Source organism: Camarhynchus parvulus, chromosome 3 (assembly GCF_901933205.1).
Source record: "Camarhynchus parvulus chromosome 3, STF_HiC, whole genome shotgun sequence".
Taxonomy (NCBI): domain Eukaryota; kingdom Metazoa; phylum Chordata; class Aves; order Passeriformes; family Thraupidae; genus Camarhynchus; species Camarhynchus parvulus.
This window is the reverse complement of record NC_044573.1, coordinates 5,871,867-5,884,705: the sequence shown is the minus strand read 5'-3', so window position 1 is coordinate 5,884,705 and position 12,839 is coordinate 5,871,867. Positions and strand designations below refer to the sequence as shown.

General features: G+C 44.5%; 1 protein-coding gene across 1 annotated transcript in view; it reads left to right on the top strand.

The window, feature by feature from the left end:
• The first annotated feature begins 1,548 nt into the window (after positions 1–1,548).
• The window catches only part of ABHD12 (abhydrolase domain containing 12), a 38,075-nt gene continuing 26,784 nt past the window's right edge, over positions 1,549–12,839 (top strand). Inside the window, exon 1 of the mRNA XM_030944831.1 lies at positions 1,549–1,790. Coding sequence (XP_030800691.1) covers positions 1,630–1,790 — 161 coding nt within the window. The 5' untranslated portion in view covers positions 1,549–1,629. The remainder of the gene's footprint in view (positions 1,791–12,839) is intronic.

Genomic DNA, 12,839 nt, shown 5'->3' with positions numbered 1-12,839 from the left:
AATGCTCAATTGCAGAACTCAGTCTTCCCAATGAGACATAGAAAATGGAACAAAATCAAATGGACAAGAAGACACCCCTTTGCTGTTCAAAGCGTGCAAAAGTACAACCAGTCTTTATGAAAGCCTGGCTGGAAATTTTTGCAATTATGATCTTATCAAGAGAAAATTTCTGAAAATCTCAAATGTTAGGAGAAGCTTGTAGAAACAAGATAAAACACGTATCAGTTCATTACACATTGTTTTCTGCTAGTTATCTGTAACTGCCAGATAGTACAGGCTGGTATTTTAAAAATCGCTTCCTTCTTCTTGGTTTAGTACCTCCTGGGATTATTTCATTTGTGTATTTCTCTGGAATCTGGGGTACAGGATCACTCGGCAACAATTCAGAAGAGATGCTTCTCATGCTAATTAGTTTGCACACCCACTCTTCCTCTTCTCCTGGATCTGTGTCTTTCTTGGGCTCGTGGTGGCCGCAGATGAAATTCCTGACAGAATTACATTTTACCCAGTTGCAGTTGATTACAGGACAATTGCTAAGCTGGCTTTATTAATTTCTTCCTTGCTTCCTTTGGGAGTTCTACCAGGTGTCTTTGTGGCCCATAAATTGTGTCCACTATCAGCGGGTGTCCTTTTTCCAAATTTTTGTTAATGTCTCCCTAGATCTAAGATCGCTGAAGGACGTCAAGACCTAAACTTTAACAAGGCAGTTAATTTTTCTAACACACGGAAAATCAGCTTTCTTGCTGACTAGGCTTAAAATTATACAAAGATCAAACATCTAAGAACTTCCTCTCTTAAGAAAAATTTGACATATTCCACACTTTGCAGCATCTGCACTGTGACAAACGCCAGTCGCTTGTTTTTAAAAAAATTTGAAAGTTTAATAGTAATAAAATGGTTATAAAAATAATAATACAATCAGAGTAATAATAATTTGGACAATTTGAATTAGGACAATACGAGACAATAGAAACAAAGAGTTAAGGACGGTCCGGGTACCTCTTTCTGGGCAAAATAAGCCCGAAAAAGGACACAGTTAACAAAGGATTAACCCTTAAAAGCCATAGCCTGTTGCATATTCATACGCCTCATACATGATGCATAAATTCCATTCAAACACAGGCTTATTTTGCCCAGAAAGAGGTACCCGGACCGTCCTTAACTCTTTGTTTCTATTGTCTCGTATTGTCCTAATTCAAATTGTCCAAATTATTATTACTCTGATTGTATTATTATTTTTATAACCATTTTATTACTATTAAACTTTCAAATTTTTTTAAAAACAAGCGACTGGCGTTTGTCACAAAGGGCTCTTTTACGGGCCCGCAGAGCTCCCGCCCTCAGCAGCGCCGCCCCTCAGCGCCCCGAGCGCCGCCCCGGCCCATAGCGAAATGGCGGCCGTGCTCGTGCCCGCAGTAGAGATGGCGCCGCGGCCTCTCCGAGGCGGGGATTGGCGGGGGCGGTGAAGGGGCGGGGCGAGGGGCGCGGTCGGGGGCGGGGATTGGCGGGCGCGCCGAGGGGGCGGGGCCGGGCAGTGCCGGGCAGGGCGCGCGGCGAGTGAGCGCGGCCCCGCTCCGCCGCCGCTGTCTCCTCCGCCGCCGCCGCCGCCGCTGCCGCCCCCGCCCCGGCATGAGGAAACGCAACGAGTCGGTCACGGTGGAGCATGAGCGCGCCGCCGCCGCCGCCGCTGCCGCCGTGCCCGGGCCCCTCGACAAGGGCTGTAGCCTGAGGCGAAGCCTGCGCCTGCCTTCCTCCGCCGCCGCCGAGGGCATGAAACGACCGCTGGGCAGGTGAGCGCCGGCGTCGCCGCTCCGCCGGGCTTTGTTATCCCTGTGTCACCGTCTGGGCGGCACCGGGAGCCTGCCGGGGAGCGGGACGGCAGCGGGGCTGGGTTTGGCGAGCAGAGGGGAAGGGCCGAGGAGCCGGCGGGACGGACAGGTACGCGGGCCCGGGATGGTGCCCAGCTCAGCCCCGTTTCCCTGGCTTTCCCTGGCTTTCCCTGCTTTCCCGGTGTGCCAGGAGGGCAGGTGCCGGCCCCGCGGCGCCTTCCGTTCTCGGGCCGAAGGACCGGTCGGAGAGCGGGGCGGTAACGGGACCGGCGGAGCCAGCCAAGGATGGGAGGGGTTTGGTGTTTGGTGCTCGTACCTGGGCGCTGCCGCCTCCATCCCCCTTTGGAGCAGGCAGGCATTCTCCCCAAAAAAAAAAAAAAAGGCTAGCACGGAATCCTTCCGTCAGAGAGCGTATGTGGAGCAGCAGGGCCCTGTAGGTAGGATGTCTGCGTTTTTGGGAGAAGCTGGTGGCTGTCAAAGTGGTCTCTTTGCCGTAAATGAATCAGATTTAGGGGTCACTAGGAGAAGCTGACATGCGTGACTGTTGGAAGGAGTTTAGCCGTGGCTTTTTGCCAGGTATGTGAACGTTTTAAACGTATTTTGTGCATATTTATAGCGGGGAAATGTTCGTGTGCCTTTCTAAAAAGACTGTAACAATAGAAGGTGCTTATCACCTGGACCCTTCATCGTGCAAGATTTTTGGGGGGATGCAATACACGATCAGGACTTGCCTCCCTGGCCGTCTGCAGCTGCGAGTCAAGATACAAGCTTTTAGTTTCCTCTAAACCAGTATGGTGGTGTTCTTTGTGTTTTGAAAGTGTGAAGAATGTGTAGAATAGCTATGTGGTTTGGGTAGCTGAAACCAAATTGCTGTGCTTCAGCAATACATCAGCCAAATTTTTTTTTTTTGAAAAAAGGTGCTTATCAGTGCATTTCTAGTAAATGAGCTATTGTGGATGTTTCTCTGCTAAATTTTCTGAGATTTTTTTCTGTTCTCATAGACAAAATTAGCATTTGAAAAGAGCTGTGGATACTTGTCATGTTCAAAGGCAGAGGCTTTAAAATGTGATTTCTCATATTGGGTAATAGCAATTTAATTTTTGTGCCCTGGAGGGAAACCTTTGGGATGCTGTCCCTGCTCTGTACATGTTAGGACAAGCTTTTGGTAATTGAAAATGGCGCTCAGTTGATCTCTCAGTTTCCATGACTGTGCAGTGGATCAAACTGCGACAGTGCTCTGCTTTTATAACATTTTGAAATTTGGCATATCTATTCTCTTTGTCCAAGTGGATGTCTTCTAGACCAGTGGCACTTGAGTGATGGCTTGCTGGCTCTTCAGCATTATGAATGGCACTCAAGCACCTTTTACTCAAATGGAAATGCTCTGTCGGTGGCGAGCAAGCCCTGAGAGCTCCAAGTGCAGGCTGTTGGCTTGGTCTGGCAGGCAGGCAGGTGCTTTGTGGATCCCAGACACAGCACAGCTGTATTGGGAGGGCCAAGCTAAAAATAGGGAAAGCACATCCTGTCTGCGAGAAATACTCTTGCATTTATTTCTCCATTTACACATTTGAAAACGGTCAGCAGTCAAGCTTTCCTCGGTTTTCTCCATTTTCCACTTTTGAAGCCTGTTTCAGAAATTCCTGAAGTCCTGCATGAATTCTGGCCCTTTCCTCCCTGCTTCCCACCTCCCCCTGTCCTTTTTGGGTCGGGTACTATATTCCACACAGCAGTGTTTCTCAAACTCGTGACATTGTGGGAGAACCTTGTTTGAAGCTGGCTTTTCCTTTTCCACATTTTGAAATATCTGTGATGTTTTTTTTTTTCCTTTCATGCTCTCCTGTGTTGTCTACCTTTCTTACTGACTTTCAGTGGACCTTCTCTGACTTTCCTCACCTTGTGAGCCTTCAGACAGTGGTTTGCAGGCAGAGTGTCTCTGTCTGACAATACCTTCCAGCAGTGTTTTTATGGGACAACAAATGCATTGCTGAATCTGAGCGTGCAGGAAGGGGAGGTCCAGACAGAAGAAGGTATGATGCCCAGAGATAAGGTTCTTGTCCAGAACAATCATCCTGAGTCAGGTGAGACAGCCTTCTAGCTCCATATCCCACCTTTGGTGGACAGCAGGGAGTATTTAAGGAAGAACATGGGGCAGTGCATGCAGTGACCTCCCCAGGGCAGTTGTGGTCAGTTATGTGGCCACCGAGTTGCTGTTACACCATCTAGATCATCATATTTTAATATGCAAGGTCATGCTGTTATTGCAGCATTCCTTATACTGCTGGAAGTAAAAGTAATGCTTGATTGTTGTTTTCAATGGGTTACATCAGTTTTACTCCCCATCTTGCTGAAGCTGTAAGGTGAAAATTCAGCTGCAAGGTTTCTGAGGTTGTGGAGGTGACATAACATCTGACATTGGAGGTTTGGACCAGACTATTGTTAGCTTGCTCCTCGATGAAACAGTTAAAATCAACACATGGATGCTGTGTTAAAGGGGAAGCTGGGCTGTCTGCATTTCGTGCTGCTGTTCTTTACCCTCTGCAGGCTTGGGGAAGCAGCACATATGTCTGGCTTCATCCTGTGGGTTTCCACCTCTTATTTGTAAATGATACAAGCTCCTGGCTGGAAAGGCAAACCAGTCCCCAGTGGTGTGGAGTGGCTGTGTAGTTGTGCAGCCAAGGGCTGATCATTTGGCATATTCCATGGGTCAGGAGCACGGGGGCTGCAGAGGCAGCTGTGCCTGCAACTGCAGCAGTGGCCAGGAGGCTGCTGTGTGCCCTTCTCCAGCACAGCTTCTCCTGCTCACATCCAGCTCCCCAGCAAAGGCTAAATAGCACCCTAGGTGATGTTTATGGGATACAGTGCTGGCTTGGTACCAGCAGCAGTTTGTTCTTACAGCAGTATTTTTGAATTTTTACCAGCACTGCGTTTGCCCCTCAGTTTTTGTTCAGTCATACCATCACAATGTGCTCATTCATCCAGGAGCTGAAACTCATTCTAAAGAGGTGGCTGTGCATTTTGACTGGCAACTACTCTGTTACAGAAAGTGTGTGCATGTGCTTCAATGTGTAATGGAGATGGATATCTGATAAATAAGATTTATGTGGCTTTGGCTAGTGCATAGTGCAGTCAGTGTGGCTTTCCTTAAGTGGTTTACAACCAGAAATGAACAAATATAGGTATTTCCATTTTCTTCCATAGATAGCAATAATATCTACTCTGATGTTTACCTAAGCACTTTAGAAGTTGCACCTTTAAAAGTGCATGATTATTTTTTAAGGAGCTGTTTTGTCTGAAATTATTAAAAGCAATAATGCAGTAAATGAAGAAATAATAAGCAGTGCTTGTTTTTCCTGGTATGTATGTTTTGTGTGGATGGCCATTCCTCTAATATTTCTGTTGTGAGGCATTTTCCAGGTGCCAGTGTTGAAGTGCTAGATGGATATTAGGGTAGCATTGTGTTTTGGGTACTTGCTGTGACTCATTTTTGTGGTTGGTGGCTGTTCCGAGGAAATGTGTTTGAGCAGCCATAGATGTGGAAAACCTTTATGTGGGAGTGCAGAGAATAGAGAAAATCAAATGAGCTTAATACTGACATTAGATACCAGAGCAAATTCTCCTATCTCATTTCTGCAGAACCCTGATCCTGGTGATAAAAGGTCACATGCATGTTACCCTTCACTTCTGTGACCTCATGGTTATCTGATCCTCATTTAACCCCAATCAATAGTCAGACTATAGACTTGAGGTGTGAATTTTGCCATTCTCCAATTCTTCTACAAACACTTGTTTGCTACAAATGTTAGAACTTGTTCCTGTCTCTCTCCATGCTGTGGAGCAGAGAAGTTCTTCAAATCCCATGTGTGTGAGCTTTGCTCCTTGATACTTCTGTGCTCTGCCTTGCTGGAGAAGCTGCTGTCCCTTCAGCTGTCCCTGGTACCTTTAGACCCCCTGATGCTGGCACAAGTCCCTGCAAGGGGAAGTTTTGGGACCCTTCCAGTGCCTGTCCAGCCTGTGCACCCCACAAGCTGGATATTTTTGGGCTGACACTACAATTTGATGTAGTTTCAGTTCCACTGTAGTCAGCCTTGTTCTTGTCTGTTGTGGTGCAGCTTGCTCTTGGGAGGCAGCAGGTTGTTTTTAGGGCATTTCCTGGGTGTTTTATGAACATGCAGGGAGGTGCTGAAGGGAAGAGGGTGCAGCAGGCTGCTCTTCCCCTCTGATGCAGCTGAATTTCCCTGGAACAGTGAGTGTGCTCGAGTGTGACAAATGCGATGTGTGGTGACCCTTGGTGCCATCCTGCCCCAGCAGCTGAAGTGCTTCATGCCTTCCCACATCTCTTTGGATTTAACCAGTGGTATCTTCCCTCTGACAGAAAACTTGGCCATCTCCAATATCTGCCCCTCTGTCCTCTCAGTGCCCCATCCTTGTATCTCTAGACCTAGCCCCCTTATCTTCTGATGTTATTTTTTTAGAAGAATTTGCAGAATATTTTATGATTATTCCAGTCTGTTCCATTGTAGCACAGATGACAAATACTTGAATTGTTCTCCTGCAAGTTTTCATCAATATATTTAAGGGTTTTTTTTTCCTCAAGTGAATTTTATGCTATTGTCTCTCTTAATTACTGTGTTCAGGTTAAACCAGTTACTTGTCAGGGCTTTCAAAAAAGGAAGGAGGCTGCCTGCATAGAGATATTTCATCAATCATGTTGCTTTTTCACCAGTTCCACCTTCCTACTGGGTAACTGCCTCTATTTCAGTTTTTCTTGAGCAGAGTTCACAAAGGAGCTGTGAAATGGTTTCCAGTTGCTTGCCTGTTCTTTCTTTCATAGTAGATACAGGTTGAATCACAGTCCCTCCAATGGGTAAAATATGAAAAAACAGTTTCCTTTGTGTGAGGACGTTTTTTTTTAGTGTGTGGGGCTCTTTTTTGGTTTTGGTTATGTTGGGTTTTTTTTTTTTTTTTTTGTTGTTGTTGCAGTTCTCTTGAAGAGCATGCACAATAATATTTTGCTCAGATATGTCAAAAATAGGATTGTGTAACTTTTTCCATCTGTATGTCTTCCTTTTTTTTTTAATTATTTATTTGAAGGGTATCACAGTAGCTCTGCCTCCTGTTTTGTCCTGTGCATTGTCAGCCATTTTGGCAGCTTATGGCTGGGAATGCCTCTGAATTTCTCCCAGGTTACCAATTTGAGGCATTAGGTATTCGTTCTCTGCAGCATCTTCCCAGTTTGCTCATCTTTTCCAGCCATTATAATTCTCTTTCCTTGTGCTCATCTTCTCCCCACTCTTTCTCAATGACACATTAGTCATTTGGCAAAATTAGCAATATTCCCTGCAATGTGGGGAATTATTTGTCTTATTATTGTGGGTTGTTTTAATTTCATTTTTTTTTTTTTTAGGATTTAAAGATTTGTGAAGCCATAGTGTTGACGTGTAGCAGTTCTGTGCCTCGGTGTGTTACTGTTACAGCCTATCTTTTTTTCACCATTTTCATCACTGACTTTGGGTTTTTTTTTTGGTGTTAATTAGGCGTGGTTTAGTCTCTTAAACATGCCTTGAGACTCATAGCATCCTCTTGCAGGTCTCTCTGCATGACCTAAAATTTCTTTCTTTGGATCCAGTGTACCCATGAGCCTCTCTGGATTTTCTGTAATAGAGCACAGCATTTTTTTCTGCTGCATGTGCTCTGTTGTGTCTTTTAATCTCTGAGCAGTTTCCTCAAGTCCCCCTATTTCTCACAGAGACCTCTGCTCAAGCAGGAATGTTCAGGCTGAAGAGAGTTTGCCCTCTGGTTTGGTGTTGGTCTCCTTAAACTCCTGATTTCCTTGCAGTGCCATATTTCTGACATCACACTTCCCGCTGGGTTCAGTTGCTCTGCTTTGATGGCTTATGTCTGAATTAATAATTACCATGGTATTGCTAATTGCTGCTACTTTGCAGTACTTTCTGCTTGGGAGCTGTATTAATTGCCTCTGCTTGTTTGAGTATACCTAAACTTCCCTTGGGCTTGGTAACTCCTGGGACCAACTGGGCTTCACTGTCATCTCTGGAGTGAAGGTACCTGTGGAGATCAGGATTTTCTCAGCATTGTCACCTTCTCTTCTGTCCTTTCTGGAATGTGGTTGCTGAGCCAGAAACCAAGTTCTCTGCAGAGGCAGTCACAGGTCACTGCAGTGAATTTGTAGGTTTTCTCCAGGGTGCAACATAGAAGTGTTTCTTTTTGGTGAAAACAATGTTGGGGTGTTTTTATTAAAACTAATGATGGTGACATCATTTCCTCTCCAGAATCCCCTTTCTGCTCTATGTTCAAGAGGCCTGGTGTCCCCCAGCAGGACTTCTGCTGTATTTGAAGAGTGCTGCCAGCTGAGTCTGGGCTCCTTTGAAAGGAGCAGTGCCTGCTTAGGAGGCTGCAGCCAAGTTACTTTATCCTCCTAGGCCTGAAGGGCAGGGCAGATTATTTTGGTAATCATGTCAGGATGTGAAATTAGTGAATTCTACAGCAATTCCCCTATAAAACCTGGCGTTTTGTGAGCTCATTGGGTAGCTGTGCTGTGTCCTGTTGTTGGAGCTCCAGCAGCAGCTGGCTGCTGGCATGGGGAGTGAGTGACTGCAAGCAAGGGAAGTTTACTAAGGAATGTAATGTGAGAGCACTATGTTAATGTAGCCGTGACTGAATCAGTACCACAAGAAGATTAAAAGAAAGTGCTTCAGCTGTATTAAAAGGGTAACAGGAGACCTAGGAGACTTTAAAGCCATTAGCCTGAGGTGGAGTCAGTGCAATTTAAATTGCAACAGTTAATTTGAAATTCAGTGGAAGAAGATTTAACAGCTAAATATATATATACTAATGAAAGTAGATCTGTCCTGTGGAAGGACACTGTAAAATGCAGCAGGTTTGTCAAGATTACAGCCTGGTTGATCAAAGTATCAGCAGTAAAATTGTTTCTCCAAAGCACTTGACTTTGTACTGTAGTTTTATTGACATTGCTTGCACTGCTAATGGAAAGCGTGATATCTCTATTGAAAATTGGCTCAATGGAGAGAGAAACAACTGGGAAATTGGAGTGGGATTGATCCTTGAGTTCAAAGGTGTGTAATTTTGTATATCAATCATCCCAAGGATGAGCTGGTTATCAGTTACTATTGATAAACGTGGGAGGAGGAGAGGATTGATGAGGGTTGATGGATGGGGAAGTCAGCAGTTCAGAGCAGATAGCCAAATAGTGAAAAGGTCACCAGGACACAAGTAAAGCTGGCAGGATGGTGGGGAGAGAGGGTAGGGGTTGTAACAGGGATAGGAATGGTGACAGAGGGTGAAGCTCTTCTAGGTAAGTCACCTCTGTAAGCTGTCATGTGTCCCTGAATATCCCTTATCCAGACAGGGAGGCTGCCACCTAGGCTGTGGACTTTTGCCTTGCTGGCACACATCTCCTTCCTTCTCTCTCTAAGCAGCTGGTGAAACCAGTGCAACACTTGGCTGCAGAAATCTGCCTCTTTCTCATTGAAGGCAATTCAAACTTTCAAACAGAATTTCCTAATTTTAGACTCTATCACGTGCCTTGATCATTCACTGAGCTACCAGGAATCATGACTATTTACTTTCCAAATCAAAGTGTTTATTTAACCCAGATTTATTTCAAGATTGTAACTCTTACTGAGAAATAGAGCAATAGAAAAGATTGTTAGACTAGAAGATTAACTTCTAAAACACAAACACTTGAAAACATTCGAGATAAGTCCCATGGCTGCCCTTGTTCAAAACTATCTGTCCAATTTGTACGCACTTAAAATGGTTGTTAATTCCTCTTGCAAAAGAGGTTAGTGTTGAGTAATAAGGGCCATAAGGTCATGTGAAGTCTCATCTCCCTTTTTACTAAAAGTGTGCAGAATAAAGGATTTCATGTGGCATAGCTGAAGGAATGAATAAACTGAAGAATATGTGAATAACTGAAGAAACCCTTTTGGAAGGATACTCTTCAGTGGCATTGTGCAAGCTCAGAGCAGAGTACAGAAAATGCATTTACCCTCTCCAGAGCCTGGTTTCCCTTCCCCTGGCAGTAAAGCTTCCCTTGGGGTGACTATTCTGAGACACAGGAGCCTGCACTAATGAGGATGATGTAAACTGGAAACTTGGAGTCAGGGCTCCCAGGCTGCAGCATCCTTGCTTGTGGAGCAAAGTGTGTTCAAGGTGTTTAAGAACTGAATAGATGTTAAGACTTCTTACAATGCTCAGGAAGGGAAGCCTGGCACTCTTTTCTCCCTTAAAGTGGTTCGATTTCACTTTTTGTAAAGTTTTGATTCGTTTCAGAGCAGCTTCAGGAAGCAGGAATAAAGCTGACAATACAAGTTTTATACTGCTGAATGTGAAAACTGTGAATTGCACACAGTCATTGGAAATAGCCCATTCTCTTGTTCTTGCAAATCCAGCAGAAATGCAGTGACTGACCTTTGCTTTCAGTTTCTGATAGCCTTGTGCTGTCTCTTATAAAACATTATTTTCCTCTTTCACTACCAGAGTAGGGACCACATTTCATTTTAAACTTTGGCAGGCTGATGTGCAAGTGCTGCTTAGCACAGTTGGTCAGAGCATGGTGCTAATGACACCAAGGTTGTGGCTTCAGTCCCTCTATGGGCCATTTGCTCAGGAGTTGGACTTCATGATCCTTGTGGGTCCCTTCCAGCTGGGAATATTCTATGGATCTGTTTCATTTCCCTGCAGTTAAGTAAAAACTCCAACACCTGGTTTTCACCTTGGAATTTGTGTTTTCTGGGTTGGTTCTTGAAGGTTTTGTAGTGTTAGCAATGGCTTTGGTTTTAATTGTCCTTAATTTTTTTAAGCCTTTGTAATTTTGGAGTTCTTTCCTCCACGAGACGATAGCTAGAGCTAGAATCCCTGAATAAAGCACAGATGAACACAAATTAATCTGCCTGCCTATATGCAAAATGACCCCCTGTTCAAAGTGTGTCAGGGCCAACAGCAGTTCTATATCTGCTCATACATCTGTTCTTTAACTCTGGCTGTTGTTTTATGGCCATGCAGTGTTTGTTAAGCCTCCCTTTTTAAACGGGTCACAATTACAGAGGACACTGTGACTGCCAGCTGAATGTAACTGTGCTGGGCTGACAGTCAGCATATGTAATGTTTTGGCATTGTTTAATGTTCTTGTTTGCTTGTATGCTTCCAACGGGGAACAGTTGGTCTATTGTAATCAAAATGTATTGCTAACGATGTGTTCTGAATCTAAAAGGTGGCGGTATCACTGCTAACCCAAAAACATTCTTTTTCTTCAGGCTTCTCAGAAGGAATGGCTTCTGATCTCTGCCAGCAAAAGTAGAGCTTTTTCCAGCTGGAAAGTATAAAATGACCATTTTCATGTATTTGGAAGGAAAAATGTCTACAATACACAAATGAGTCTTTTGCTCAGGTGCTTTAAATGAAAGCCAGAGCCACAGAGCTTGCTAGCAGTGGTAATTCTCAGGCTGTGTGGCTGCCTCACAAGAACTGCTATGTGAAAAAGTGATTTCATGCTTACAAAGTTGTGCTGCTTGGAAATACAGATCTGTTCCCTCACATGTATCCACAAGAACAAAGAGTGAACCTGGATTCCTGTTCTTGCTGCAAGGTTAACACATTCGTGCAGGTCTGTGGGGTTTACTGCACATTAACAAGGGGTAATTGGTGGTGGGGGAATTGGCTTGGCTGTACTGTGTGCTGCCTCAATGATGATATGCATTCAGCAGGCAAATGGCTTTAAATGCAGGTTAGGAGCTGTGGTGGAGCATTATGTGTCTGAACTAGTTCTGCTCTTGAACCTCTGCTTGTGCACCTTGATTCTCCTCCCCATGAAGGTGAGTGTGGTTGGGAGAAATGAGAATTTCCAGACTCGGCTGGTCTCAAGCTTCTGTTTTGTGCTTCCAGTTCTGTTTCAGTCTTTTGGTGTTTATGTTCTGGTTTTTCCTCTTTCATTAGCAGACAGCTAATGTGTTCCCCAGCTCACAGAGTAGTGAGAAAGCTGTGCCTTTAATATAAACCAGCTGTCAGCTGTGAAATGAGTAAAAAACTTAAGAATTCAGTAAAAGAATTCACGGAGGGAGTGTACTTGTTGTATCTCAATGCTGAGCTCGACTAAAATCTAATGTGGGTGACTTCAGATTTGATTAGTGTCAGCAGCATTGCTGGTGAGCTCTGGAGAAAGCATGTCCTTAGAATTTAAACAAGGGCTCGTACCAGAAAGGTTTGGGCAAAACTGGCTGTTGTAGAAGATGCATTCAGGGAAAGTCAACAACCTTAAAACCCGAATCCCCAAGCCTGCTCTTCTGTCCCAAAAGTCAATTGTTCAGTTGCTGAGGGTTTAATTATTCGTTGTTTGCTGCATACTTAAAATGACAGCAGCATCTGCCCCTTCCTTTTTAAAATGTAGCTTTCAGGTTAATCTTGTCACATGCAGTTCACACGAATGGTAATACCAGTGTATTGAGAAATAACATAGTTGCTGCTTAGGCCATGCTGTCAGCATACATTTAAAATAAATTGGTGCTGCGTTGCCAAATGTTCAGCCCATGCTTGTCTCTTGCTCTGTGAAACATGTAGATTTCATGCAATTGGAATGTAAAGTTATCAAGAGTGATGTTCCAAGCTCCTGTCCTTCAAAGGATGTGCCAATGCACAGTGATTTAATCAGACAAGCTGTGTTATTACTGCATTTAGGGTAGTCAGCTTAGACAGTGGTTGTGAGGAGGAGAGCCCATGCCATGACATTGGGAAGGGATGGGGTGCTGATGGGGGAAAAGTTAGATGTTCCATGTCCCTGTCCAGTTAAATGCTTGTGAGAGCCTTTCCCTCCCTTGCTTAATTTATTCTGCTTTTTGCAAGTGTGTGTTCCATGGACAAAGACCCATACATTACCTGCAAGCTGCTCTGTTATTTCTGCTCATTAATGCTGTACACTGACTTGCCTTTCCCTCCCTTCATGGCCTTGTTTTTGTTTTTGTTTTTTCCTGCAGC